The 26,467-nt window shown below is 39.4% G+C and overlaps 1 protein-coding gene across 3 annotated transcripts in view; it reads right to left on the reverse strand.

Moving 5' to 3' along the window:
• LOC128684988 (regulator of chromosome condensation-like) overlaps nt 1–25,345 on the reverse strand; it is a 59,508-nt gene extending 34,163 nt beyond the window's left edge. For all 3 annotated transcript variants that reach the window (XM_070103877.1, XM_070103871.1, XM_070103873.1), the window contains exons 1-3: nt 25,259–25,345; nt 16,129–16,282; nt 7,601–7,788 (exon numbers count right to left, since the gene is read on the reverse strand). In XM_070103877.1, the coding sequence (XP_069959978.1) occupies nt 7,601–7,788; nt 16,129–16,273 (333 nt within the window). In that variant the 5' untranslated portion in view covers nt 16,274–16,282; nt 25,259–25,345. The remainder of the gene's footprint in view (nt 1–7,600; nt 7,789–16,128; nt 16,283–25,258) is intronic.
• Between the last annotated feature and the right edge of the window lie 1,122 nt (nt 25,346–26,467).

Consider the following 26,467-nt stretch of genomic DNA (forward strand, 5'->3'; position numbering starts at 1 on the left):
TGTTTTTATGCAAGATGTATTTCTTATTCATAAATACATTTTTTCTTATTTAAAAACCCGTAACAAAAAAATTATAGGCAGTAGGTTGGTAGACAGCAACCACCCAGGGGGGTACTACCGTCCTGCCAAGTGAGTGTGAAACAAAAGCCTGTAATTGTTTTACATGATGGTAGGATTGCTGGTGTCTTTTGTCTGTCTCATAAACATGCAAGATTTCAGGTACATCTTGCTACTTCTACTTACACTTAGGTCACACTACACATACATGTACAAGCATATATATACACACCCCTCTGGGTTTTCTGCTATTTTCTTTCTAGTTCTTGTTCTTGTTTATTTCCTCTTATCTCCATGGGGAAGTGAAACAGAATTCTTCCTCAGTAAGCCATGCGTGTTGTAAGAGGCGACTAAAATACCGGGAGCAAGGGGCTAGTAACCCCTTCTCCTGTATAAATTACTAAATTTGAAAAGAGAAACTTTTGTTTTCCTTTCTACGCCACCCTGCCTCAGTGGGATACAGCCAGTTTGTTAAAAAAAATGTATTTCTTATTTATAAATACATTTCTTCTTATTTAAAATCCCATAACAAAAAAAAATTATAGGTAGTAGGTTGGTAGACAGCAACCACCCAGGGGGGTACTACCATCCTGCCAAGTGAGTGTGAAACAAAAGCCTGTGATTGTTTTATATGATGGTAGGATTGCTGGTGTCTTTTGTCTGTCTCATAAATATGCAAGATTACAGGTACGTCTTGCTACTCCTACTTACACTTTGGTCACACTACACATACATGTACATGTTTATTTATACACACTCCTCTGAATTTTCTTAGATTTTATTCTTAATAGTTCTTGGTCTTATTACTTTTCCTTTTATATCCATGGGGAAGTGGAATAAGAATCTTTCCTCCGTAAGCCATGTGTATTGTAAAAGTCAACTAAAATGCCGGGAACAATGGGCTAGTAACCCCTTTTCCTGTAATAAATTGCTAAAAAGAATAAGAAGAAGAAAATTGTCGAAGTTGGAAGCCTGAATGTGCGTGGATGTTGTGCAAATGATAAGAAAGAGATGATTGTGGATGTTATGAATGAGAAGAAGCTGGATGTCCTGGCTTTAAGTGAAACAAAGCTGAAGGGGGTAGGAGAGTTTCTGTGAAGAAGAATAAATAGGATTAGATCAGGGGTTTCAAATAGAGTTAGAGCTAAAGAAAGAGTAGCAATAATGTTGAAGGATAAGTTATGGCAGGAAAAGAGGGACTACAAATGTATTAACTCAAGGATCACGTGGAGTAAAATAAAGGTTGGATGTGAAAAGTGGGTTATAGTAAGTGTATATGCACCTGGAGAAGAGAGAAGTGTTGAGGAGAGAGAAAGATTTTGGGAAAGGTTGAGTGAATGCGTGGGGAGTTTTGAACCAAGTGTGAGAGTAATGGTGGATGGGGATTTCAATGCTAAAGTGGGTAAAAATACTATGGAGGGAATAGTAGGTAAACTTTGGGGGCAAGGGGTCAATGTAAATGGGGAGCCTTTAATTAAGCAGATAGGTGGTAAGTTACTAAATGCTGTAAAGAGCTTTTATGAGGACAGTGAGGCTCAGGTTAGGGTATGTAGAAGAGAGGGAGACTACTTCCCAATAAAAGTAGGTCTTAGACAGGGATGTGTAATATCACCATGGTTGTTTAATATATTTATAGATGGGGTTGTAAAAGAAGTAAAAGCTAGGGTGTTCGGGAGAGGGGTGGAATTAAATAATGAGGAATCAAATACAAAATGAGAATTGACACAGTTGCTTTTTGCTGATGATACTGTGCTCATGGAAGATTCTAAAGAAAAATTGCAAAGGTTAGTGGATGAGTTTGGGAATGTGTGTAAAGGTAGAAAGTTGAAAGTGAACACAGAATAGAGTAAGGTGATGAGGGTACCAAATGATTTAGATAAAGAAAAATTGGATATCAAATTGGGGAGGAGGAGTATGGAAGAAGTGAATGTTTTCAGATACTTGGGAGTTGACGTGTCGGCAGATGGATTTATGAAGGATGAGGTTAATCATAGAACTGATGAGGGAAAAAAGGTGAGTGGTGCGTTGAGGAATATTTGGAGACAAAAAACGTTATCTATGGAGGCAAAGAAGGGAATGTATGAAAGTATAGTAGTACCAACACTCACTCTTATATGGGTGTGACGCTTGGGTTGTGAATGCAGCAGTGAGGAGGCAGTTGAGATATCCTGTCTAAGGGCAATGTGTGGTGCAAATATTATGCACAAAATTCGGAGTGTGGAAATTAGGAGAAGGTGTGGAGTTAATAAAAGTATTAATCAGAGGGCTGGAGGGGTTGTTGAGGTGGTTTGGTCATTTAGAGAGAAAGGATCAAAGTAGAATGACATGGAGAACGTATAAATCTGTAGGGGAAGGAAGGCGGGGTAGGGGTCGTTCTCGAAAAGGTTGGAGGGAGGGGGTAAACGAGGTTTTGTGGGCGAGGGGCTTGGACTTCCAGCAAGCGTGCGTGAGTGTGTTAGATAGGAGTGAATGGAGACGAATGGTATTTGGGACCTGACGATCTGTTGGAGTGTGAGCAGGGTAATATTTAGTGAAGGGAATCAGGGAAACCGGTTATTTTTATATAGCCGGACTTGAGTCCTGGAAATGGGAAATACAATGCCTGCACTCTAAAGGAGGGGTTTGGGATATTGGCAGTTTGGAAGGATATGTTGTGTATCTTTATAGGTATATGCTTCTAAGCTGTTGTGTTCTGAGCACCCCTGCAAAAACAGTGATTATGTATGAGGTGAAAGTGTTGAATGATGATGAAAATATTTTATTTTGGGGAATTTTCTTTCTTTTCTGGGATCACCCTGCCTCGGTGGGAGACGGCCGACTTGTTAAAAAAAAAAATGGGGTGGTTTTTCGGGGGCTGGAACAGATTAATTGCATTTCAGTTAGTTTCAACAAGGAAAATTGATTTGATATACATACAAGGAGACTTTCAATGGAGAGGAATAAATGGGATTAGGTCAGAGGTTTCAAATAGAGTTAGAGCTAAAGAACGAATAGCAATAATGTTGAAGGATAAGCTATGGCAGGAAAAGTGGGACTATAAATGTATTAATTCTAGGATTATGTGGAGTAAAATAAAGATTGGATGTGAAAAGTGGGTTATAGTAAGCGTGTATGCACCTGGAGAAGAGAGAAGTGTAGAGGAGAGAGAGAGATTTTGGGAAATGTTGAGTGAATGCGTGGGGAGTTTTGAATCAAGTGAGAGAGTAATGGTGGTTGGGGATTTCAATGCTTAACCCTTTCAGGGTCCGTCCCGTAGATCTACGGCTTTACGGTGAGTGTCCAAACCGTAGATCTACGCCATGAGCTCAGCTCACTCTGATAAACTGTGAGTGGTACATTTGGGCCTAGATATGAGAGAATACATCTATGTGGTATGTGTGCACCACATAAAACAGATCCTGCAGCACACTGTGTATAATGAGAGAAAAAAACTGAAATCATGATTTTTCGATTAAAACAGCAACTTTGCAGTGTTTTTTCGCATGTTTTTTATAGTTGTATTTGCGATTTCTTGGTCTCATTTGATAGAATGGAAGACATATTACAGAAATAGAGATGATTTTGATTGGTTTTAGCACTGGAAATGGCTTGAAACTGAGCTCAAAGTAGCGGAAATGTTAAATTTTTGCCGATATTCAAGAGTAAACAAACGACCTCACACGTCTAATACACGTCAGCTGGTGGGTCTAATATACATTCACAAATATGGTGATGATATTTATACAATTATTACAGTATTGCATAACAGTAAATCTTCTATTTTTTGGTGTGAATAAAAATTCATTATGTGAATAAAAAATCAAAATGGAATTTATTTGTAAAGCCTCAAAATATAACTAATGAACAGAGGAAATGTTAGTTTAGTGCCAGGAATGCCTACATTGTTTATTCTGGACCCTATTTTGAAATTGGAATATTTTGAACTTTGTGTTAAATTGGCCAAATTAACAATTTCCGATCACTTTATTTTGTAGTTGAAACAGTTGACTTGGCGATTTCTTGTGCTCAATCGATAGAATAGAAGTAATACTAGTGAAATAGCTAAGAATTTGGTTGATTGGAATAATGTAATTGGCCTAAAATGGGAGTCAAAGTCGGCAAAATCGCCGATTCGTAAATATCGCTGACACATCAAAATTCGCGAGAGCATAATTTCGTCAATTTTCCACCAAATTTCGTACTTTTTGTTTTATTACCTTCACAAAAAGATTCTCTACGATTTCATAAGAAAAAATAACAAATTTTTTTTTTGAAAATTCTTGGACACTGGTGCGTGACTCCAGATTTGGGCCTTGGACCCTGAAAGGGTTAAGTGGGTAAAAATGTTATGGAGGGAGTAGTAGGTAAATCTGGGGTGCCAGGGATAAATGTAAATGGGGAGCCTTTAATTGAGCTATGTGTAGAAAGAGATTTGGTAATAAGTAATACAAATTTTATGAAAAAGAGGATAAATAAATATACAAGGTATGATGTAGCACGTAATGAAAGTAGTTTGTTAGATTATGTATTGGTGGATAAAAGGATGATGGGTAGGCTTCAGGATATACATGTTTATAGAGAGGCAACTGATATATCGGATCATTATTTAGTTGTAGCTACAGTTAGAGTAAGAGGTAGATGGGAAAAGACAAAGGTGGCAACAACAAGTAAGAGAGAGGTGAAAGTGTATAAACTAAGAGAGGAGGAAGTTCGGGTGAGATATAAGCGACTATTGGCAGAAAGGTGGGCTAGTGCAAAGATGAGTAGTGGGGGGGTTGAAGAGGTTTGGAATAGTTTTAAAAATGCAGTATTAGAATGTGGGGCAGAAGTTTGTAGTTATAGGAGGGTGGGGGCAGGAGGAAATAGGAGTGATTGGTGGAATGATGAAGTAAAGTGTGTGATAAAAGAGAAAAAGGTAGCTTATGAGTGGTTTTTACAAAGCATAAGTGTTATAAGAAGAGCAGAGTATATGGAGAGTAAAAGAAAGGTGAAGAGAGTGGTGAGAGAGTGCAAAAGGAGAGCAGATGAAGGAGTGGGAGAGGCACTGTCAAGAAATTTTAATGAAAATAAGAAAAATTTTTGGAGTTAAACAATTTAAGAAAGCCTAGGGAAAGTATGGATTTGTCAGTTAAAAACAGAGTAGGGGAGTTAGTAGATGGGGAGAGGGAGGTATTAGGAAGATGGCAAGAATATTTTGAGGAACTTTTAAATGTTGAGGAAGAAAGGGAGGCAGTAATTTCATGCAGTGGCCAGGGAGGTATACCATCTTTTAGGAGTGAAGAAGAGCAGAATGTAAGTGTAGGGGAGGTACGCGAGGCATTATGTAGAATGAAAGGGGGTAAAGCAGCTGGAACTGATGGGATCATGACAGAAATGTTAAAAGCAGGAGGGTATATAGTGTTGGAGTGGTTGGTACTTTTGTTTAATAAATGTATGAAAGAGGTGAAGGTACCTAGGGATTGGCGGAGAGCATGTATAGTCCCTTTATATAAAGGAAAAGGGGACAAAAGAGATTGTAAAAATTATAGAGGAATAAGTTTACTGTGTATACCAGGAAAAGTGTACGGTAGGGTTATAATTGAAAGAATTAGAGGTAAGACAGAATGTAGGATTGAGGATGAGCAAGCAGGTTTCAGAGTGGGTAGGGGATGTGTAGATCAAGTGTTTGCATTGAAGCATATATGTGAACAGTATTTAGATAAAGGTAGGGAAGTTTTTATTATATTTATGGATTTAGAAAAGGCATATGATAGAGTGGAAAGAGGAGCAATGTGGCAGATGCTGCAAGTAGTATATGGAATAGGTGGTAAGTTACTAAATGCTGTAAAGAGTTTTTATGAGGATAGTGAGGCTCAGGTTAGGGTGTGTAGAAGAGAGGGAGACTACTTCCCGGTAAAAGTAGGTCTTAGACAGGGATGTGTAATGTCACCATGGTTATTTAATATATTTACAGATGGGGTTGTAAAAGAAGTAAATGCTAGGGTGTTCGGGAGAGGGGTGGGATTAAATTATGGGGAATCAAATTCAAAATGGGAATTGACACAGTTACTTTTTGCTGATGATACTGTGCTTATGGGAGATTCTAAAGAAAAATTGCAAAGGTTAGTGGATGAGTTTGGGAATGCGTGTAAAGGTAGAAAGTTGAAAGTGAACATAGAAAAGAGTAAGGTGATGAGGGTATCATATGATTTAGATAAAGAAAAATTGGATATCAAATTGGGGAGGAGGAGTATGGAAGAAGTGAATGTTTTCAGGGGCTTGGGAGTTGACGTGTCGGCGGATGGATTTATGAAGGATGAGATTAATCATAGAATTGATGAGGGAAAAAAGGTGAGTGGTGCATTGAGGTATATGTGGAGTCAAAAAACTTTATCTATGGAGGCAAAGAAGGGAATGTATGAAAGTATAGTAGTACCAACACTCTTATATGGATGTGAAGCTTGGGTGGTAAATGCAGCAGCGAGGAGACGGTTGGAAGCAGTGAAGATGTCCTGTCTAAGGGCAATGTGTGGTGTAAATACAGTGGACCCCCGCATAACGATTACCTCCGAATGCGACCAATTATGTAAGTGTATTTATGTAAGTGCGTTTGTACGTGTATGTTTGGGGGTCTAAAATGGACTAATCTACTTCACAATATTCCTTATGGGAATAAATTCGGTCAGTACTGGCACCTGAACATACTTATGGAGTGAAAAAATATCGTTAACCGGGGGTCCACTGTATTATGCAGAAAATTCGGAGTGTGGAAATTAGGAAAAGGTGTGGAGTTAATAAAAGTATTAGTCAGAGGGCAGAAGAGGGGTTGTTGAGGTGGTTTGGTCATTTAGAGAGAATGGATCAAAGTAGAATGACATGGAAAGCATATAAATCTATAGGGGAAGGAAGGCGGGGTAGGGGTCATCCTCGAAAGGGTTGGAGAGAGGGGGTAAAGGAGGTTTTGTGGGCGAGGAGCTTGGACTTCCAGCAAGCGTGCAAGAGCGTATTAGATAGGAGTGAATGGAGACGAATGGTACTTGGGACCTGACGATCTGTTGGAGTGTGAGCAGGGTAATATTTAGTGAAGGGATTCAGGGAAACCGGTTATTTTCATATAGTCGGACTTGAGTCCTGGAAATGGGAAGTACAATGCCTGCACTTTAAAGGAGGGGTTTGGGGTATTGGAAGTTTGGAGGGATATGTTGTGTATCTTTATAGGTATATGCTTCTAAACTGTTGTATTCTGAGCACCTCTGCAAAAACAGTGATAATGTGTGAGTGTGATGAAAGTGTTGAATGATGATGAAATTATTTTCTTTTGGGGGATTTTCTTTCTTTTTTGGGTCACCCTGCCTTGGTGGGAGACGGCCAACTTGTTGAAAAAACAAAAAAAAAAAAAAAAAAAAGGAAACTGAGTTATGAGCTCGGTTACAGAACGAATTAAACTCGTAAGTCAAGGTACCACTGTATATGATCTCAACTAGACACAACAGAAAAAATTACCAGCATATGCTGCATGGAAAAACTGTAATATACTGCTTATACAATAAACAACTTAGCACAATTAGTAACAAGAGATTCCCACCTTGCCAGCCGTATCCAAAAATACTGAATGAAGGCCACCTGCTGCAATAGCAACAATGTCACTAAGAGCAGGTACAACAGCTGGTCGAGTCTTCTCCTCAACGTCTGGGCCTAATCCAAGTTGGCCAACGTCACCCATGCCAACTGTGAGCACCACACCATTTTCCACATTTGGGGCTTCTAAGGTCACTGTGTAAAAAACAATATGAAATCAGATTGACATCACAGTAGAAAGCAAAAATCTCTGCAAGTTTTGTGCTTTTCACCAATGGCATCTGTAAACATATGAAGGAATAACAGGAGAAATAAGAAAACTTCAAAATCTTTCAATTACAGCACACTATCAATATAATCAAAAGTACTCATGATCGTAGTGCATAGCAGAATGCAAATCACAAAGTTTTCCAGGCATACAGAAAAAAATATATCTAATTACATGTCCCAGTCTCATTAAAGTTAAACCTATTCTTATTCTACTCAGTTCAAAAAAGTACCTTGTTTAACCCTTTGACTGCTTCGGTCGTATATATACGTCTTACGAGGTACCGTGTTTGACGTATATATACCCATAAATTCTAGCAGCTTCAAATCAATCAGGAGAAAGCTGGTAGGCCCACATGTGAGAGAATGGGTCTGTGTGGTCAGTGTGCATCATATAAAAAAAATCCTGGAGCACACAGTGCATAATGAAAAAAAAAAAAAAAGTTTTTTAATTAAAATGCCGACTTTGTGGTGTATTTTCGTATAGTATTTATGGTTGTATTCTCGTTTTCTTGGTCTCATTGGACAGAATGGAAAACACATTATAGAAATAGAGGTGATTTTGATTGGTTTTACTATAAAAAGAACCTGGAAATGGAGCTCAAGTAGGGGAAATGTTTGATTTTTGCCAATGCTCAAAAGTAAACAAATTATGTCACTGTCCAATAAATGTTAAACTAGCTATTCTAATATTCAGTCATGAATGGGTTGACATTATTTATACAATTATTACAATATTGCAGTAGTCTGCATAACAGTAAATCTTCTATTTTTTGTTTGAATAAAAATGCAAAATAGAAAGCAAGAGTAATATCAGAGGGGCCTGGTGACGTGACTGATCAACAAAGAAAATGTTATTTTAGAGCCAGGAATGTCTGCATCATTCTGGACCTTATTTTGAAATTGTCATATTTTTTAATTTTCATGAAATTGGCCAAATTGCAAATTTCTGATCAAGTTATTGGGTAGTTGAAATCGGTAAATGGGCATTTTCTTGTACTCAATCGATAGAAAAAACGGAGTTCTAAAGAAATAGCTATGAGTTTGGTTGACTGGAACAATGGAATTAGCTGAAAATAGGGCTCAAAGTTGGCGAAATCGCCGATTTATAAATATCACCGAGGTCGCTAACTTTGTGAGAGCGTAATTCCGCCAGTTTTCCATCAAATTTTTTTTTTTTTTTTTTTTGGTGTCATTACAATCAGGAAAAGATTCTCTATCATTTCAGAAAAAATAATTTTTTTTTTCTGAAATTTTGCGACACCAGAAGACACCTCAGGATTGGGGGTTGCGACAGTCAAGGGGTTAACCACCAGCTTGCAAAAGAAAAGCACTAAGGAATGTGTGTGCTTTGCCTCATAACTGTGCCAAAAGGTTGTGCATCATTTTTACTGCCAGGCAGATATGACAGGAAAATGCTGTTGTTGCTGATGTAGCAATGCATACATTTACAGTGAGGACCATGTACACCAGGAATCTACTTTGCTAAGTTAAATAAACAGAGCTTTCCAAACTAAAGACCTACAAAAATAATTACAGTATAACTAATTTTTTTTTATATTCGTCAAAGTGGTATCAAATGCTGTACCAACAAGTATATAAATAAGGCAAAAGAACAGCACTAGGGCATTTATCATGAAATATTTCTCTCACTGGGAGATTTGTCAATACAATACAGAGAATGAACAACGACTTTAAATTTCTGGTAGGTTGGTCTATTGCCAGTCTTCATCAGGTACATATTGTATGCATCCAGCATAACATCATCATCTGTCTATCAAATGCATATTACTTGTGTAATCAATCACTGCAATTAGTTTTTCAATGTCTCCACCTGTATTTCTGTTTTTCCTGCCCATCTTTTGAGAATAGTTGTCAAGACTGTCACACTGCGTTAATCATGCCAATGATTAACACAATGCAGGTATTTGTTGATGACGTCGTCATCAACAAATACCTGCATTTTTTTTTTCTTATTTAGTGTCCTTATTTTTGGCATGAGCTTCCTTGTTGTCCCAACTGTTTCACATATGTCTGTACCATTTACTTCCATCATTTTCTTGACAATATCACCTGAGATTCTTAGTAACTCTTCAGTATCTTTGCGTGTTGTGCTTCCTGTGTACATGTTAACATCAATGACAAAACAAGTCTCGAAGTTACTATGACAAACAATTTGACACCAAAGCATTTGAGTTTGCTTGGTACATACTGTTCGATGGGGCATCTGTAGTGACAGCAGCACTATCATATTCATACAACTCCAGAATCAGTCTGGCCAAATAGCAAATGACCAATATAGTGGAACCTCGGCATTTGAACTTAATTGGTTCCAGAAGGTTGTTCGGGTACAGAATAAATTTTTCTCAACCAATATTCTTTATGGTTGGCTATTACTAACCCTCTTAGGCCCCATGGTGACTTATTTATACAATATAAAAAAAATACTAAAAAATGCAAAGAAACATGAAATGGTTTACAGTGAAGTTCTGGCAGGTCGTGTTTGTTTGGTAGAGTGCCGAGCAGTCGACTACTAAGCAATTTGTTAACAGAACAAAACGTTCGAATGCCGAATTGTTCGAGTGTGGAGCCGTTTGAGTACCAAGGCTCCACTGTAGTCCCTGGAGCGAGGGGATGTCAATGATGAGACATGTTGGTATGGTACATTCAGGCAAACTGTTCCCACAATGCCTTGCGTGGCATAGGAATTTTTGTTTTGTAGGTGCACACACCAATGACATAGGCCTACTTTATCCTGAACAGGCCTAACATTCGCAATTGTGGCCATTTTGAGGGCGCTAGAATTTAAACTTGAATCTGTGTGTGGCAGTATATGCATACCCATTGATCAACAAATGTGGTAGTTTAAGGATTAAGAAAAACACTCATAAAAACAAAAGTGTTGGAGTAAGCATCAATTCTCACATCCAATAGTCAACTAGAACACTGGCAGTTTACCTTGTTTGGAATCTTGGCTAAATTAATATTACCCTAAGAAAATACAGTAATCAGGTGACCTTGAATAGTTCCTGGTAGACAGCAACCACTCAGGGAGGTACTAACGTCCTGCCAAGTGAGTGTGAAACAAAAGCCTGTAATTGTTTTACATGATGGTAGGATTGCTGGTGTCTTTTGTCTGTCTCATAAATATGCAAGATTACAGGTACGTCTTGCTACTCCTACTTACACTTAGGTCACACTACACATGCATGTACATGTTTATTTATACATACTCATCTGAGTTTTTTTTTTAGTTTATCTTAATAGTTCTTGTTCTTATTACTTTTCCTTTTATATCCATGGGGAAGAGGAATAAGAATCTTTCCTCCGTAAGCCATGCATGTTGTAAAAGTCAACTAAAATGCCGGGAACAATGGGCTAGTAACCCCTTTTCCTGTAATAATTACTAAAAAGAATAAAAAATTGTCCGAGTGGGATGTCTGAATGTGCGTGGATGTTGCACAGATGATAAGAGAGATGATTGTGGATGTTATGAATGAGAAGAAGCTGGATGCCCTGGCTTTAAGTGAAACAAAGCTGAAGGGGGTGGGAGAGTTTCAGTGGAGAAGAATAAATGGCATTAGGTCAGGGGTTTCAAATAGAGTTAGAGCTAAAGAAGGAGTAGCAATGATGTTGAAGGATAAGCTATGGCAGGAAAAGAGGGATTATAAATGTATTAATTCAAGGATTATGTGGAGTAAAATAAAGGCTGGATGTGTATTCTAGCCTAACCACTCTGTAATCCGGCAAACTCAGTAATCTGGCACACTACATTTCCGAATGATACCGGATTTGTGATGGAGGACCTGTATTGCTCTTACATTATTCTGATTTAGTAGACACTCGGAGAATAACCCAATGGACACTCGGAGAATAATCCCTCCCCCTACTGTTAGTCTATTATATCGAAGGTTTATTTTAATAGACTTGTTTTAGTAATTTGGCCTAATTTATACACCAGTCTCTTCCATTGTATACATTTTTTTTTTCAGGATAACAATGGTCCCTTAGGATTCTTAGATAAAGGGCATTTACAGAAAACACCTAGACAAATTTTAAGTGACATTGCTGTTATAAAGATCTCATCAGGCAACAATCACCTGGCAATGCTGGCTCATGATGGTCGTGTGTTTACGTGTGGATGTGGGGAATCGGGACAACTAGGAAGGATTGCTGAAGTTTTTGCTACCAGAGATTCCAGGAACCGAAAAGGCATAGGTATGGTTGCAAGCCTTGGAATGCAAAAAGCTTCACTGTTTGGATTAGTTATATTAGGGATAGCTCTTAGGTTTTTTATATTTTTTTCAAGGATATTTTCATATGAGATTAATGTTTTATTAGATCTGTTACAATGACCTCTTTAATTATTTAAATTATTTAAAAATAAAACATTTAATTTTATACCCCCTTCCTAATAGGCAAAATGTGTTTATTATTTAGTTAATTAAAATTCTTCTAGACTTTAATGCATTGTGAGCTATCCAATGATAATTGTACACCTTTTGAACCTAGAATCCATTACAAATCCCCATGATATTTTGGTTCCATATATATTTACCAAACAGCTATCAGTAAGATTGGAATGTTAGTATCCATTCATGGGGAGATTTTCAGACTATATAATCAAGGATTATGTAGAGTAAAATAAAGGTTGGATGTGGAAAGTGGGTTATAGTACGTGTATATGCACTTGGAGAAGATAGAAGTGAAGAGGAGGGAGAGAGATTTTGGGAAATATTGAGTGAATGCGTGGGGAGTTTTGAACCAAGTGTAAGAGTACTTGTGGTTGGGGATTTCAATGTTAAAGTGGGCAAAAATGTTGTGGAGGGAGTAGTAGGTAAATTTGGGGTGGGAGGGATAAATGAAAATGGGGAGCCTTTAATTGATCTATGTGTAGAAAGAGGTTTGGTAATAAGTAATACATATTTTATGAAAAAGAGGATAAATAAATATACAAGGTATGATAGAGCACGTAATGAAAGTAGTTAATTAGATTATGTATTGATGGATAAAAGGTTGATGGGTAGGCTCCAGGATGTACACATTTATAGAGGGGCAACTGATATATCGGATCATTATTTAGTAGTAGCTACAGTTAAAGTAAGAGGTAGATGGGACAAGAGGAAAATGACAACAACAAGTGAGAGGGAGGTGAAAGTGTATAAACTAAGGGAGGAGGAAGTTCGGGTGAGATATACGCAACTATCGGCAGAGAGGTGGGCTGGTGCAAGTATGAGTAGTGGAGGGGTTGAAGAGGGTTGGAATAGTTTTAAAAATGCAGTATTAGAATGTGTGGCAGAAGTTTGTGGTTATAGGAGGGTGGGTGCAGGAGGAAAGAGAAGTGATTGGTGGAATGAAGTAAAGGGTGTGATAAAAGAGAAAAAGGTAGCTTATGAGAGGTTTTTACAAAGCAGAAGTGTTTTACGAAGAGTAGAGTATATGGAGAGTAAAAGAAGTTTATGTTTTCAGATATTTGGGAGTTGACGTGTCAGCAGACGGATTTATGAAGGATGAGGTTAACCATAGTATTGATGAAGGAAAAAAGGCGAGTGGTGCACTGAGGTATATGTGGAGACAAAAAACGTTATCTATGGAGGCAAAGAAGGGAATCTACGAAAGTATAGTAGTACCAACACTCTTATATGGGTATGAAGCTTCGGTTGTAAATGCTGCAGCGAAGAGGCGGTTCGAGGCAGTGGAGATGTCCTGTCTAAGGGCAATGTGTGGTGTGAATATTATGCAGAAAATTCGGGTGTGGAAATTAGGAGGTGTGGAGTTCATAAAAGTACAGTATTAGTCAGAGGGCTGAAGAGGGGTTGTTGAGGTGGTTTGGTCATTTAGAAAGAATGGATCAAAGCAGAATGACATGGACAGTGTATAAATCTGTAGGGTAAGGAAGGCGGGGTAGGGGTCGTCATCGAAAAAGTTGGAGGGAGGGGGTAAAGGTTGTTTTGTGGGCGAGGGGCTTGGACTTGCAGCAAGTGTCCATGAGTGTGTTAGATATGATATTTGGGACCTGATGAGCTGTTGGAGCATGAGCAGGGTAATATTTAGTGAAGGGATTCAGGGAAACCAGTTATTTTTATATAGCCGGACTTGAGTCCTGGAAATGGGAAGTACAATGCCTGCACTTTAAAGGAGGGGTTTGGGATATTGGCAGTTTGGAGGGATATGTTGTGTATCTTTATATGTGTATGCTTCTAAACTGTTGTATTCTGAGCACCTCTGCAAAAACAGTGATTATGTGTGAGGTGAAAGTGTAGAATGATGAAAGTGTTTTCTTTTTGGGGATTTTCTTTCTTTTTTTTTGGGTCACCCTGCCTTGGTGGGAGGCGGACAACATGAAAAAAAAAATCTCTCCAGACTACAAGCATCCACATGCTTTACACCTGACCTTCTTCAACCTAAATATACTGTTTTTCTCAGTCTATATTGGACTGACAATGCTTCCAGAGAGCAAAATATTTCCATCATAAATTTCCCAGTGCTGCACTTGTGTCTTATTCACATCTAAAACCTTGTGATCTAGATTCATAATTACTAGGGATGTACCAAAGTATTGGTATTGGCAGCAGTGGGTATTGACAACTTTTACAGTATTGATATAGGTGAAAAAAGTCAACACCAGCCGGTACTTTTTAAAATATTAATACAGCCTCTCCTCACTTAGTGACGTACTCGTTAACCGACGCCTCGGACTTACGACAGGCTCTCTGACCAGTATTCATACCTAAATAATGTATAATAGGGCTGATTTCCTCTATTCTGTTTCAATATACAGTACACTACTGTATAAACATTTAAAAATACACCAGAAATGTTATAAATGGTGCAAAGGTGACATTAAAACAATATCAAAGACGGCTGACACAAACTCACTAGCATTATAGTATGCTCTTCACTTAGCGACAAATTCGTTTAATGACATGGTCTTAGGAACGAAACTCCATCGTTAAGTGAGGAGAGGATGTATTACACATGCACCTAAAAAAATATCAACATTAACACTACTTCACAATTGTGAGAGGTTACTCATGCTCACACACATTATCAGCAAGTGCCTTTGACAACCAGTAACCAACACAACAGGCCAGGTAACAAGTAATAACAATCTTCTCAGAGAAATTAAGTTTTACAGATTGTGATTTTGGAGTGTAAGCAAAGTAAAATTTATGAAGGGATTCAGGAAAACTGGTTAGCCAAACTTGAGCACTGGAGGTGGGAAGTAAAACACTTACACTCCAAAGGAGGGGGTCACACTGGAGTGTTCTGGGGGTTACCCAGTGGACCAGGCCTCCCACTGGATCAGAACCTGATCAACCAGGCTGTTACTACTGGCTGCATATAGTCCAACATATGAACCACAGCCCGGCTGATCAGGTACCGACTAAGTATTCTGTCCAGTTCCTTCTTGAAGGCAGCATATTACTTGTGTGGGTGGCAATATTTGTAGTTTTGAACTAATACCGGCACATCTCTGGCAAGACAGTGACGGAGCGATCATAAAAGTTTTTCATTCAGGTCACTATCTCAGTGGGAGATGGCTTCCAATACTGACCCTTGTGGTACACCCATTCTGATTTCTCCCTATTAACAAAAACTATGTTGCCTATCAGTCAGCCATGCATCAAGCAAAGAGAAAATCAGTTTTGTAAACCAACAATGTGTTGCATAAGTGTCTTAACTCTTCAACTTGTCGGTTTTCAAAACCATTCATCATATCTGTCAGACACTGCATCATCATGGGATCTTGATACAAAGAATTCTTCAAAACTTGTCCAATCTTTGGATGAAGACCTACTTAGACTAGTGGATGGTTCCACTTTGACCCCGCCTCCTCTTGCTTCATCTCACCCGACTACAGTATATAAGCCACTATGGCCCTGTGCTGTACTTTCTACAAGATTGATGGACTGAACACATCGACTCCAGGCTGAGGGACTGATTACCTCAAACTCCTCCTCTCCTTATACCTTCCTGCTTTGTATAAGACTGATGAAGCCACTGTGTGGTGAAACGTTTCTTCTATAGTGTCTTAATTCTTCATCATTCAATGTGGCTTTGAATTTCATCAGCAATTACCAATTCCATTAGCTATCCCATAAATCCTTGTTTTAATAACACAAATAATAATTTATTGTAATCCATGTGTATTATTCTTTACAAATGATACTGCAGTATATGAGAAGATAAATTTGTACAGTACTTCAGTTTGAATGTCACATCATTCAACCGTACATCAGTAATGTTAAGCAACATTATGCTTACCTTTGATTTTTTTGGTTTCAGGTGGCGCCTTAGACGTAAGTGTCCGTTTCCTACCTCTACCTTTAGATACTTTAGGCTCAGATACTTCTCCATTTACTTTAACCTCTTGTGCATCCATTCTAGCATTTCCTCTTGCTCGTACCATTTTTACACCCTGAAATATTAAACATTCATTTCATTATCCTTTCTTTTACTACTGTAGTAAACAGAATGATGTAGACAGTCATCAGAATGAAATTACAAAGACATGCACAATGAAAGAAGCCACAAGTGAATGAACAATGCAGTGAGGCAAAACTCAAGAACAAGATAACATGGAAAAAAATAAAGCTTGCCAAACACCAAAGAAGAGACTAACAGAAGTCAAAATTTTTTAAAAATCAGAGAGGTAACAAGTCAGTCTAAATTAGAGACTGCAAGGGGGGGGGAGAATGTGCCGAAGGTAATTCACAGCTTAACCAGAAAGGAAGGTAGGTAGGTAGTTTTGAAATTTAAAAATGCTCTTTAACTATGTAGATCATTCAGAGCTTTTGGGAATAAAAAATGTGTAACCCAGATAAGAACAATTTTTTTTTTTACGCACCGACCATCTCCCATCGAGGCAGGGTGACCCAAAAAAAAACAACTTTACTCATCACTAACTCCACAGTGCAAATATCCCCATCTCTCCTTCAGAGTGCAAGCCTGTACTTCCCACCTTCAGGACTCAAATCCAGCTAATTGGTTTTCCTGAATCCCTTCACAAATGTTACCTTCTCACTCTCCAACAGCACGTCAAGTAATTAAAAGCACTTGCCTCCATTCGCTCTTTATTTAACACTATCACACAAGCCTGTAGGATGTACAAGTCCTTCACATACAACCCCCACTTTACCCCCCTCCCTCCAATTTTTCCTACGATGACCCCTACTCTGCCTTCCCTCCAGATACACCCTCCATATCATCCTATTTTGCTCCATCCTCTCTAAATGCTCAAACCACTTCAACAACCCCTCCCCAGCCCTCTATCTTCTAATCGTCAAACTACAAATTCTCAACATATTCACACCACACACTGCCCTCAACTATGACATCACTGCCTCCAGCCTGCTCCTCACTGCAACATTCACAACCCATGCTTCATATCCATAAAAGTGTTGGTACCACTATACTCTCATACATTTCCCCTTTTGCCTCCACAGATTAAGTTCCTGGTCTCCACAGATGGCTCAATGCACTGCCCATCCTTTTTCCTCTCATCAGTTATATGTTTTACCTTGTCTTTCATAGACCCATCTGCCAAAGAGTTCACTTTCAAATATGTATCTGAACACATTCACTTCCTTAACCCTTTGAGGGTTTTGGTCGTACTAGTACGTCTTGCGCGTAGGGGTTTTTGACGTACTAGTACGCATAAATTCTAGCGGCCTCAAATCTAGTGGGAGAAAGCTGGTAGGCCTTCATATGAAAGAATGGGTCTGTGTGGTCAGTGTGCACAGTCTAAAAAAAATCCTGCAGCACCCAGTGCATAATGAGAAAAAAAAAACTTTGACCATTTTTTTGGAATAAATCAGCGACTTTGCAGTGTATTTTCGTATGGTATTTATTGTTGTATTCTAGTTTTCTTGGTCTCATTTTATAGAATGGAAGACATATTACAGAAATCGAGATGATTTTGACTGGTTTTACAATGAAAGGTGCCTTGAAATTGAGCTCAAAGTAGCAGAAATGTTCGATTTTTACCAAACTTCAAAAGTAAACAAATCGTGCCAAGCGTGCAACACACGTCAACTGGTAAGTCTAATATTCTTTCACAAGTGCACCAATAATATTTATACCATTTTTTACACTAATGCAGTAGTCTGCATAACAGTAAATCTTATATTTTTTGTGAGAATAAAAATTCAAAGTGGAAAGCAAAAGAATATAAGAGGGGCCTTGAGACGTGACTAATGACTAGAGGAAATGTCATTTTAGTGCCAGGAATGTCTTTCTTGTTTATTCTGGACCCTATTCGGAAATTGGCATCTTTTGAAATTTGTGTGAAATTGGCAAAATTGCTGAATTCTGACCACTGTACTGGATAGTTGAATTTCATAAATGGGTGGTTTCTTGCACCCATTCGATAGAAAAAATGGAGTTCTAGCGAAATATTCATGTTTTTTGTCGACTAGTACAGTGAAATTGGGCGAAAATGGGGCTCAAAGTGGGCAAAATCGCCGATGCGTAAACATCGCCGAGACCACTAACTTTGCGAGAGCATAATTCCGTAAGTTTTCTATCAAATTTCAAACTTTTGGTGTCTTTATGATTGGGAAAAGATTCTCTATCTTTTCATAAGAGAAAATAATTTTTTTTTTTTTTTAAATTTGGCCGACCCTGAGAACGAGTTTCGGAGAGGGCCTGTCGACCCTCAAAGGGTTAATACTCCCTCCTTCCAATCTTTCATTACATAATTTTTTGTTACCCTAATCACTTTGCTTTTCCCTATGTTCACTTTTAACTTCCTTCTTTTAGATAACCCTCAAAATTCGTTCACCAACCTTTGTAACCTCTCTTCAAAATACAGTACAGGTCCACCATCACAAATCCAGAAGGACGAGAAGAAAGGAAGGAAAGAAGGAAGGACAAAATGAAAGGAAGGACGGAAGGAAGGAAAGAAGGAAGGACGGTGGGGAAGAAGGCATGGGACCCCATGGGTGTTGAAAGGCAGTAAGGGTAGTGAGTGATGGTATAATTTGTCATTTTGACAGCAGCCACACCCTGACACACAACACCAAGCTTCCAGAAGCTAACAGCAGTTCTAGGAAAGTGTCCAGTGACTATATATGTGTATATATATTATAGAAACCAGAATGAAGGAAGGAAGGATGAGATGAAAGGAAGGAAGGAAAGAAAGAAGGAAGGAAAGAAAGAAGGAAGGAAGGAAGGTAGGTAGGAAAGGAAGGAATGTAGGGAGAGAGGAAGGTAGATAGGAAAGAAGGAAGGTAAGTAGGAAAGAAGGAATGAATGAATGTAGGAAGGAAGGTAGGAAGAAATGTAGGTAGGTAGGAAAGTAGGAAGGAAGGAAGGAATATAGGAAGGAAGGTAGGAAGAAATCTAGGAAGGTAGGAAGAAAGGAATGATGACACCACCATTTACCTAGGATAACTACCTAACACAACTGCCTGCTACTACTTTGAAGAAAACTCCTCAGACGAGGCGTTTTGTCTGTGCACATGCAAAAAAATGCCCACAAAAATGCAGACACATTTATTTTGTGTGTGAGGAGTGTAAAATACCATTGTGCATGAAACCATGTTTCAAAATGTTCCACAAGCTGCAGAACTTCTAGGAACATGACCAGTGATTGTACATTTGTATATATATTATAGAACAATAGCAATAAAAAATTTTTTGTATTGTTGGTTTCTGTAAACAAGTTTTGTAAACAATATAATGATAATAATGTTTGTGCGGTTATTATGTTGCATGAGTGTATATATGTACAATGCACTTTACTTTGGTCTCACAGGCCACATGAGTTACTTGGAAAAAAAATATTGGAAAATACAAGAAACCTTCGAATGGGAGTACGTAAATATAAGTGTACCAGGTGAGCGGCATTCACCACTGTTGCCATACACGGCTCATTTTCTGCCAACTTTAAGCCTCTATATCTCAATAAGTACTGGTCGCAAAAAAAAAAAATTTAGGCTTAAAACACTCGGCAAATTACTTCTAAAATTTTGTTAAGAAAAAATCAACTTTTTTTTTAATATTTTGCAACACAGGGAGACAGTTTCAGAATTGGGGTTGTGACAGTCAAAGGTTCATTTGAATGTTTATGTAAATTTACCTATAAACCAGTTGCTATCAACTGAGATGTAACTAGCCTTTAATAAACTGTTTGCTACACGTCAGTCTGCCAAATAGCCACCTCCAGGAAATATTTAATGTTTGTTTACTGAGTTTATCAATAATTATAATTTAAATTATCAAATATTAAGTGGGTAGTGCTATGGAGATAATTTTAAGTTGTGCAAATCAGAAAAAACTTAGCATAATCTAACGTAACTGGACATAACCTAACAGAACCTAATGTAACCACACCAAACCTCATATAACTTAACAGAAAATTAATCAGGAGATACTCTTACTAACATGACAAATTTACAGAAAATTTAGTTGTAAAAAGTGAGTTTACATGTATCACAATAAGAATCTGTTCCATTATCATTTATGTGGAAATGCATGTGTAAATGTTAGTATCTGCTGTGATTTGCCAGGCATCGTGTGATAATACTAAACAATACTGGCCTTCGAAAGTTTTAAACTTGTTAGGAATGAATTTTGCAAATGCTATATTTCCAAAACAAATTAATTGGTACAAGATGTTGGTGCAATTATTTAATAAATGTATGGAAGAGGGTAAGGTACCTACGGATTGGCAGAGAGCATGCAAAGGCAAAGGGGACAACAGAGTGCAAAAATTATAGGGGGATAAAGTTAGCAGAAAAAGTTAGCATATGAGAAGTTTTTACAAAGTAGAAGTGATGCAAGGAGGGAAGAGTATATGGAGAAAAAGAGAGAAGTTAAGAGAGTGGTGAAGCAATGTAAAAAGAGAGCAAATGAGAGAGTGGGTGAGATGTTATCAACAAATTTTGTTGAAAATAAGAAAAAGTTTTGGAGTGAGATTAACAAGTTAAGAAAGCCTAGAGAACAAATGGATTTGTCAGTTAAAAATAGGAGAGGAGAGTTATTAAATGGAGAGTTAGAGGTATTGGGAAGATGGAAGGAATATTTTGAGGAATTGTTAAATGTTGATGAAGATAGGGAAGCTGTGATTTCGTGTATAGGGCAAGGAGGAATAACATCTTGTAGGAGTGAGGAAGAGCCAGTTGTGAGTGTGGGGGAAGTTCGTGAGGCAGTAGGTAAAATGAAAGGGGGTAAGGCAGCCGGGATTGATGGGATAAAGATAGAAATGTTAAAAGCAGGTGGGGATATAGTTTTGGAGTGGTTGGTGCAATTATTTAATAAATGTATGGAAGAGGGTAAGGTACCTAGGGATTGGCAGAGAGCATGCATAGTTCCTTTGTATAAAGGCAAAGGGGATAAAAGAGAGTGCAAAAATTATAGGGGGATAAGTCTGTTGAGTGTACCTGGTAAAGTGTATGGTAGAGTTATAATTGAAAGAATTAAGAGTAAGACGGAGAATAGGATAGCAGATGAACAAGGAGGCTTTAGGAAAGGTAGGGGGTGTGTGGACCAGGTGTTTACAGTGAAACATATAAGTGAACAGTATTTAGATAAGGCTAAAGAGGTCTTTGTGGCATTTATGGATTTGGAAAAGGCGTATGACAGGGTGGATAGGGGGGCAATGTGGCAGATGTTGCAAGTGTATGGTGTAGGAGGTAGGTTACTGAAAGCAGTGAAGAGTTTTTACGAGGATAGTGAGGCTCAAGTTAGAGTATGTAGGAAAGAGGGAAATTTTTTCCCAGTAAAAGTAGGCCTTAGACAAGGATGTGTGATGTCACCGTGGTTGTTTAATATATTTATAGATGGGGTTGTAAGAGAAGTAAATGCGAGGGTCTTGGCAAGAGGCGTGGAGTTAAAAGATAAAGAATCACACACAAAGTGGGAGTTGTCACAGCTGCTCTTTGCTGATGACACTGTGCTCTTGGGAGATTCTGAAGAGAAGTTGCAGAGATTGGTGGATGAATTTGGTAGGGTGTGCAAAAGAAGAAAATTAAAGGTGAATACAGGAAAGAGTAAGGTTATGAGGATAACAAAAAGATTAGGTGATGAAAGATTGAATATCAGATTGGAGGGAGAGAGTATGGAGGAGGTGAACGTATTCAGATATTTGGGAGTGGACGTGTCAGCGGATGGGTCTATGAAAGATGAGGTGAATCATAGAATTGATGAGGGAAAAAGAGTGAGTGGTGCACTTAGGAGTCTGTGGATACAAAGAACTTTGTCCTTGGAGGCAAAGAGGGGAATGTATGAGAGTATAGTTTTACCAACGCTCTTATATGGGTGTGAAGCGTGGGTGATGAATGTTGCAGCGAGGAGAAGGCTGGAGGCAGTGGAGATGTCATGTCTGAGGGCAATGTGTGGTGTGAATATAATGCAGAGAATTCGTAGTTTGGAAGTTAGGAGGAGGTGCGGGATTACCAAAACTGTTGTCCAGAGGGCTGAGGAAGGGTTGTTGAGGTGGTTCGTACATGTAAAGAGAATGGAGCGAAACAGAATGACTTCAAGAGTGTATCAGTCTGTAGTGGAAGGAAGGCGGGGTAGGGGTCGGCCTAGGAAGGGTTGGAGGGAGGGGGTAAAGGAGGTTTTGTGTGCGAGGGGCTTGGACTTCCAGCAGGCATGCGTGAGCGTGTTTGATAGGAGTGAATGGAGACAAATGGTTTTTAATACTTGACGTGCTGTTGGAGTGTGAGCAAAGTAACATTTATGAAGGGATTCAGGGAAACCGGCAGGCCGGACTTGAGTCCTGGAGATGGGAAGTACAGTGCCTGCACTCTGAAGGAGGGGTGTTAATGTTGCAGTTTAAAAACTGTAGTGTAAAGCACCCTTCTGGCAAGACAGTGATGGAGTGAATGATGGTGAAAGTTTTTCTTTTTCGGGCCACCCTGCCTTGGTGGGAATCGGCCGGTGTGATAATAAGAAAAAAAAAAAAAAGTCTGTTGAGTATACCTGGTAAAGTGTATGGTAGAGTTATTATTGAAAGAATTAAGAGTAAGACGGAGAATAGGATAGCAGATGAACAAGGAGGCTTTAGGAAAGGTAGGGGGTGTGTGGACCAGGTGTTTACAGTGAAACACATAAGTGAACAGTATTTAGATAAGGCTAAAGAGGTCTTTGTGGCATTTATGGATTTGGAAAAGGCGTATGACAGGGTGGATAGGGGGGCAATGTGGCAGATGTTGCAGGTGTATGGTGTAGGAGGTAGGTTACTGAAAGCAGTGAAGTTTTTTTACGAGGATAGTGAGGCTCAAGTTAGAGTATGTAGGAAAGAGGGAAATTATTTCCCAGTAAAAGTAGGCCTTAGACAAGGATGTGTGATGTCACCGTGATTGTTTAATATATTTATAGATGGTGTTGTAAGAGAAGTAAATGTGAGTGTCTTGGCAAGAGGCGTGGAGTTAAAAGATAAAGAATCACACAAAGTGGGAGTTGTCACAGATGCTCTTTGCTGATGACACTGTGCTCTTGGGAGATTCTGAAGAGAAGTTGCAGAGATTGGTGGATGAATTTGGTAGGGTGTGCAAAAGAAGAAAATTAAAAGTGAATACAGGAAAGAGTAAGGTTATGAGGATAACAAAAAGATTAGGTGATGAAAGACTGGATATCAGATTGGAGGGAGAGAGTATGGAGGAGGTGAATGTATTCAGATATTTGGGAGTGGACGTGTCAGCGGATGGGTCTATGAAAGATGAGGTGAATCATAGAATTGATGAGGGGAAAAGGGTTAGTGGTGCACTTAGGAGTCTGTGGAGACAAAGAACTTTGTCCTTGGAGGCAAAGAGGGGAATGTATGAGAGTATAGTTTTACCAACGCTCTTATATGGGTGTGAAGCATGGGTGATGAATGTTGCAGCGAGGAAAAGGCTGGAGGCAGTGGAGATGTCATGTCTGAGAGCAATGTGTGGTGTGAATATAATGCAGAGAATTCGTAGTTTGGAAGTTAGGAGGAGGTGCAAGATTACCAAAACTGTTGTCCAGAGGGCTGAAGAAGGGTTGTTGTGGTGGTTCGGACATGTAGAGAGAATGAAGCGAAACAGAGTGACTTCAAGAGTGTATCAGTCTGTAGTGGAAGGAAGGCGGGGTAGGGGTCGGCCTAGGAAAGGTTGGAGGGAGGGGGTAAAGGAGGTTTTGTGTGCGAGGGGCTTGGACTTCCAGCAGGCATGCGTGAGCGTGTTTGATAGGAGTGAATGGAGACAAATGGTTTTTAATACGTGACGTGCTGTTGGAGTGTGAGCAAAGTAACATTTATGAAGGGATTCAGAGAAACTGGCAGGCCGGACTTGAGTCCTGGAGATGGGAAGTACAGTGCCTGCACTCTGAAGGAGGTGTGTTAATGTTGCAGTTTAAAAACTGTAGTGTAAAGCACTCTTCTGGCAAGACAGTGATAGAGTGAATGATGGTGAAAGTTTTTCTTTTTCGGGCCACCCTGCCTTGGTGGGAATCGGCCAGTGCGATAATAAAAAAAAAAAAAATGTAACTAATTCTGCCACGGTATAGCATGCTTGTATATTAAAAAATAAAATAATGTCCAAATTCTGACAAGGGCCAACATTCAATGTTGTATCCACTTCCTTACTGCTAACACTTATATATTTTTTGACCTGATTTTAGATCAGATTACTACTAGTTAGAAGATCTGACTAAAGTTTACAACCAGTACTCAGTAGAACTTGTGCATAGTTTACATTTTACAACACAGAATAAGTAATTATTTCCTGTGAATTATTATTATAATCATAACTTAGTACTAAACCCACAGGGGTCATACAGTGCTGCATATTTCTTGTGAAATTTGTAATTCTGGGAGATATTACCAAAAAACAAAAACAAAAAAATTACTGTACTTCAGGTTATGCAGCATATCTGAGGAAATCAATGCTTAGTGCTGTGTTATGCACTGGACCCAATATGAATAAAATAGTGCCAATACTAATTAAGTAATTTTATTTAGCACAGGTACAGATGTACAATTATCAGTGTAAATTAACCCTAAAAAATCAGTGATGGCAGGGTTAAGTATTCAGGCTCGATTTAGGGTACCGGAACACAGATCCAATTCCTTTGACCAAGAGCCCCTGAGCAGCGTCAATGAACCAACTGTCTCTCACGTCAAGCTCTAGTAGCCTCTCTCAGAAGTGCTTAACCTGTAGGGGTCATACAGTACCTGGAGGAGGAATGGGAGGCAATTGCATTCATAACTGAGGAAGAGGAGGGCAGCTCCCAACCCCTGGATCACGAGCTCCAGAGCATCAAGCCTCACTAGGGGAAGCTCCCCGCATTACTTACTACCCAACAAAACCCTTTTCTTTTTCGTTTTAACCACACCAAACACCCGCAGACACAGTAGACTTCTCCCTGCCGCTATTACAGCTGCGTAAAATCAGTGCCGTGGCTGGAAAAACACACTGTGACTAACATGTGAGGACGGGCACGTGTGTACAGCAGCTCCCTGGGTGTTGTTGTGCTGGTTTTAAATGGCGCCAGCACCTGGCGGGAGATTTAAAGTTCACAAGTGAGGCTCACCTTGCGCAGGGCTGCCAGTCATGCACGTGGGGGGGAGGCCTACTGGCCTAGACTAGACCAGGAGGCCTACTGGCTCATGCTAGGAAGGTCTACTGGCTCATGCTAGGCAGGTCTATTGGCTCATGCTTGGTAGGTCTACTGGCTCATGCTAGGCATGTCTACTGTTACAGTCTACAAACTCATGCTAGGCATATCTATTGGCTCATGCTAGGCATGTCTATTGGCTCATGGTTGACATGTCTACTGGCTCATGCTAGGTATGTCTACTGGATCATACTAGGCAGGTCTAGTGGTTCATGCTAGGCATGTCTACTGGATCATACTAGGCAGGTCTAGTGGTTCATGCTAGGCATGTCTACAAATTCATGCTAGGCAGATCTACTAGTTCATGCTAGGCAGATCTACTGGTTCATGTTAGGCAGGCCTACTGGTTCATGCTTGACAGATCTACTGGTTCATGCTTGACAGATCTACTGGTTCATGCTAGGCAGGTCTACTGGTTCATGCTTGACAGATCTACTGGTTCATGCTTGACAGATCTACTGGTTCATGCTAGGCAGGTCTACTGGTTCATGCTTGACAGATCTACTAGTTAATGCTAGGCAGGTCTACTGGTTCATGCTAGGCAGGTCTACTGGCTCATGCTAGGCAGATCTACTGGCTCATGCTAGGCAGATCTACTGGTTCATGCTAGGCAGGTCTACTGGCTCATGCTAGGCAGGTCTACTGGCTCATGCTAGGCAGATCTACTGGTTCATGCTAGGCAGATCTACTGGTTCATGCTTGACAGATCTACTAGTTCATGCTTGACAGATCTACTGGTTCATGCTAGGCAGGTCTACTGGCTCATGCTAAGCAGATTTACTGGCTTATGCTAGGCAGGTCTACTGGCTCATGCTAGGCAAATTTACTGGCTCATGCTAGGCAGATCTACTGGTTCATCCTAGGCAGGTCTACTGGCTCATGCTAGGCAGATTTACTGGCTCATGCTAGGCAGGCCTACTGGTTCATGCTTGACAGATCTACTGGTTCATGCTTGACAGATCTACTGGTTCATGCTAGGCAGGTCTACTGGTTCATGCTAGGCAGGTCTACTGGCTCA

This window comes from Cherax quadricarinatus, chromosome 5 (genome assembly GCF_038502225.1).
Source record: "Cherax quadricarinatus isolate ZL_2023a chromosome 5, ASM3850222v1, whole genome shotgun sequence".
Taxonomy (NCBI): domain Eukaryota; kingdom Metazoa; phylum Arthropoda; class Malacostraca; order Decapoda; family Parastacidae; genus Cherax; species Cherax quadricarinatus.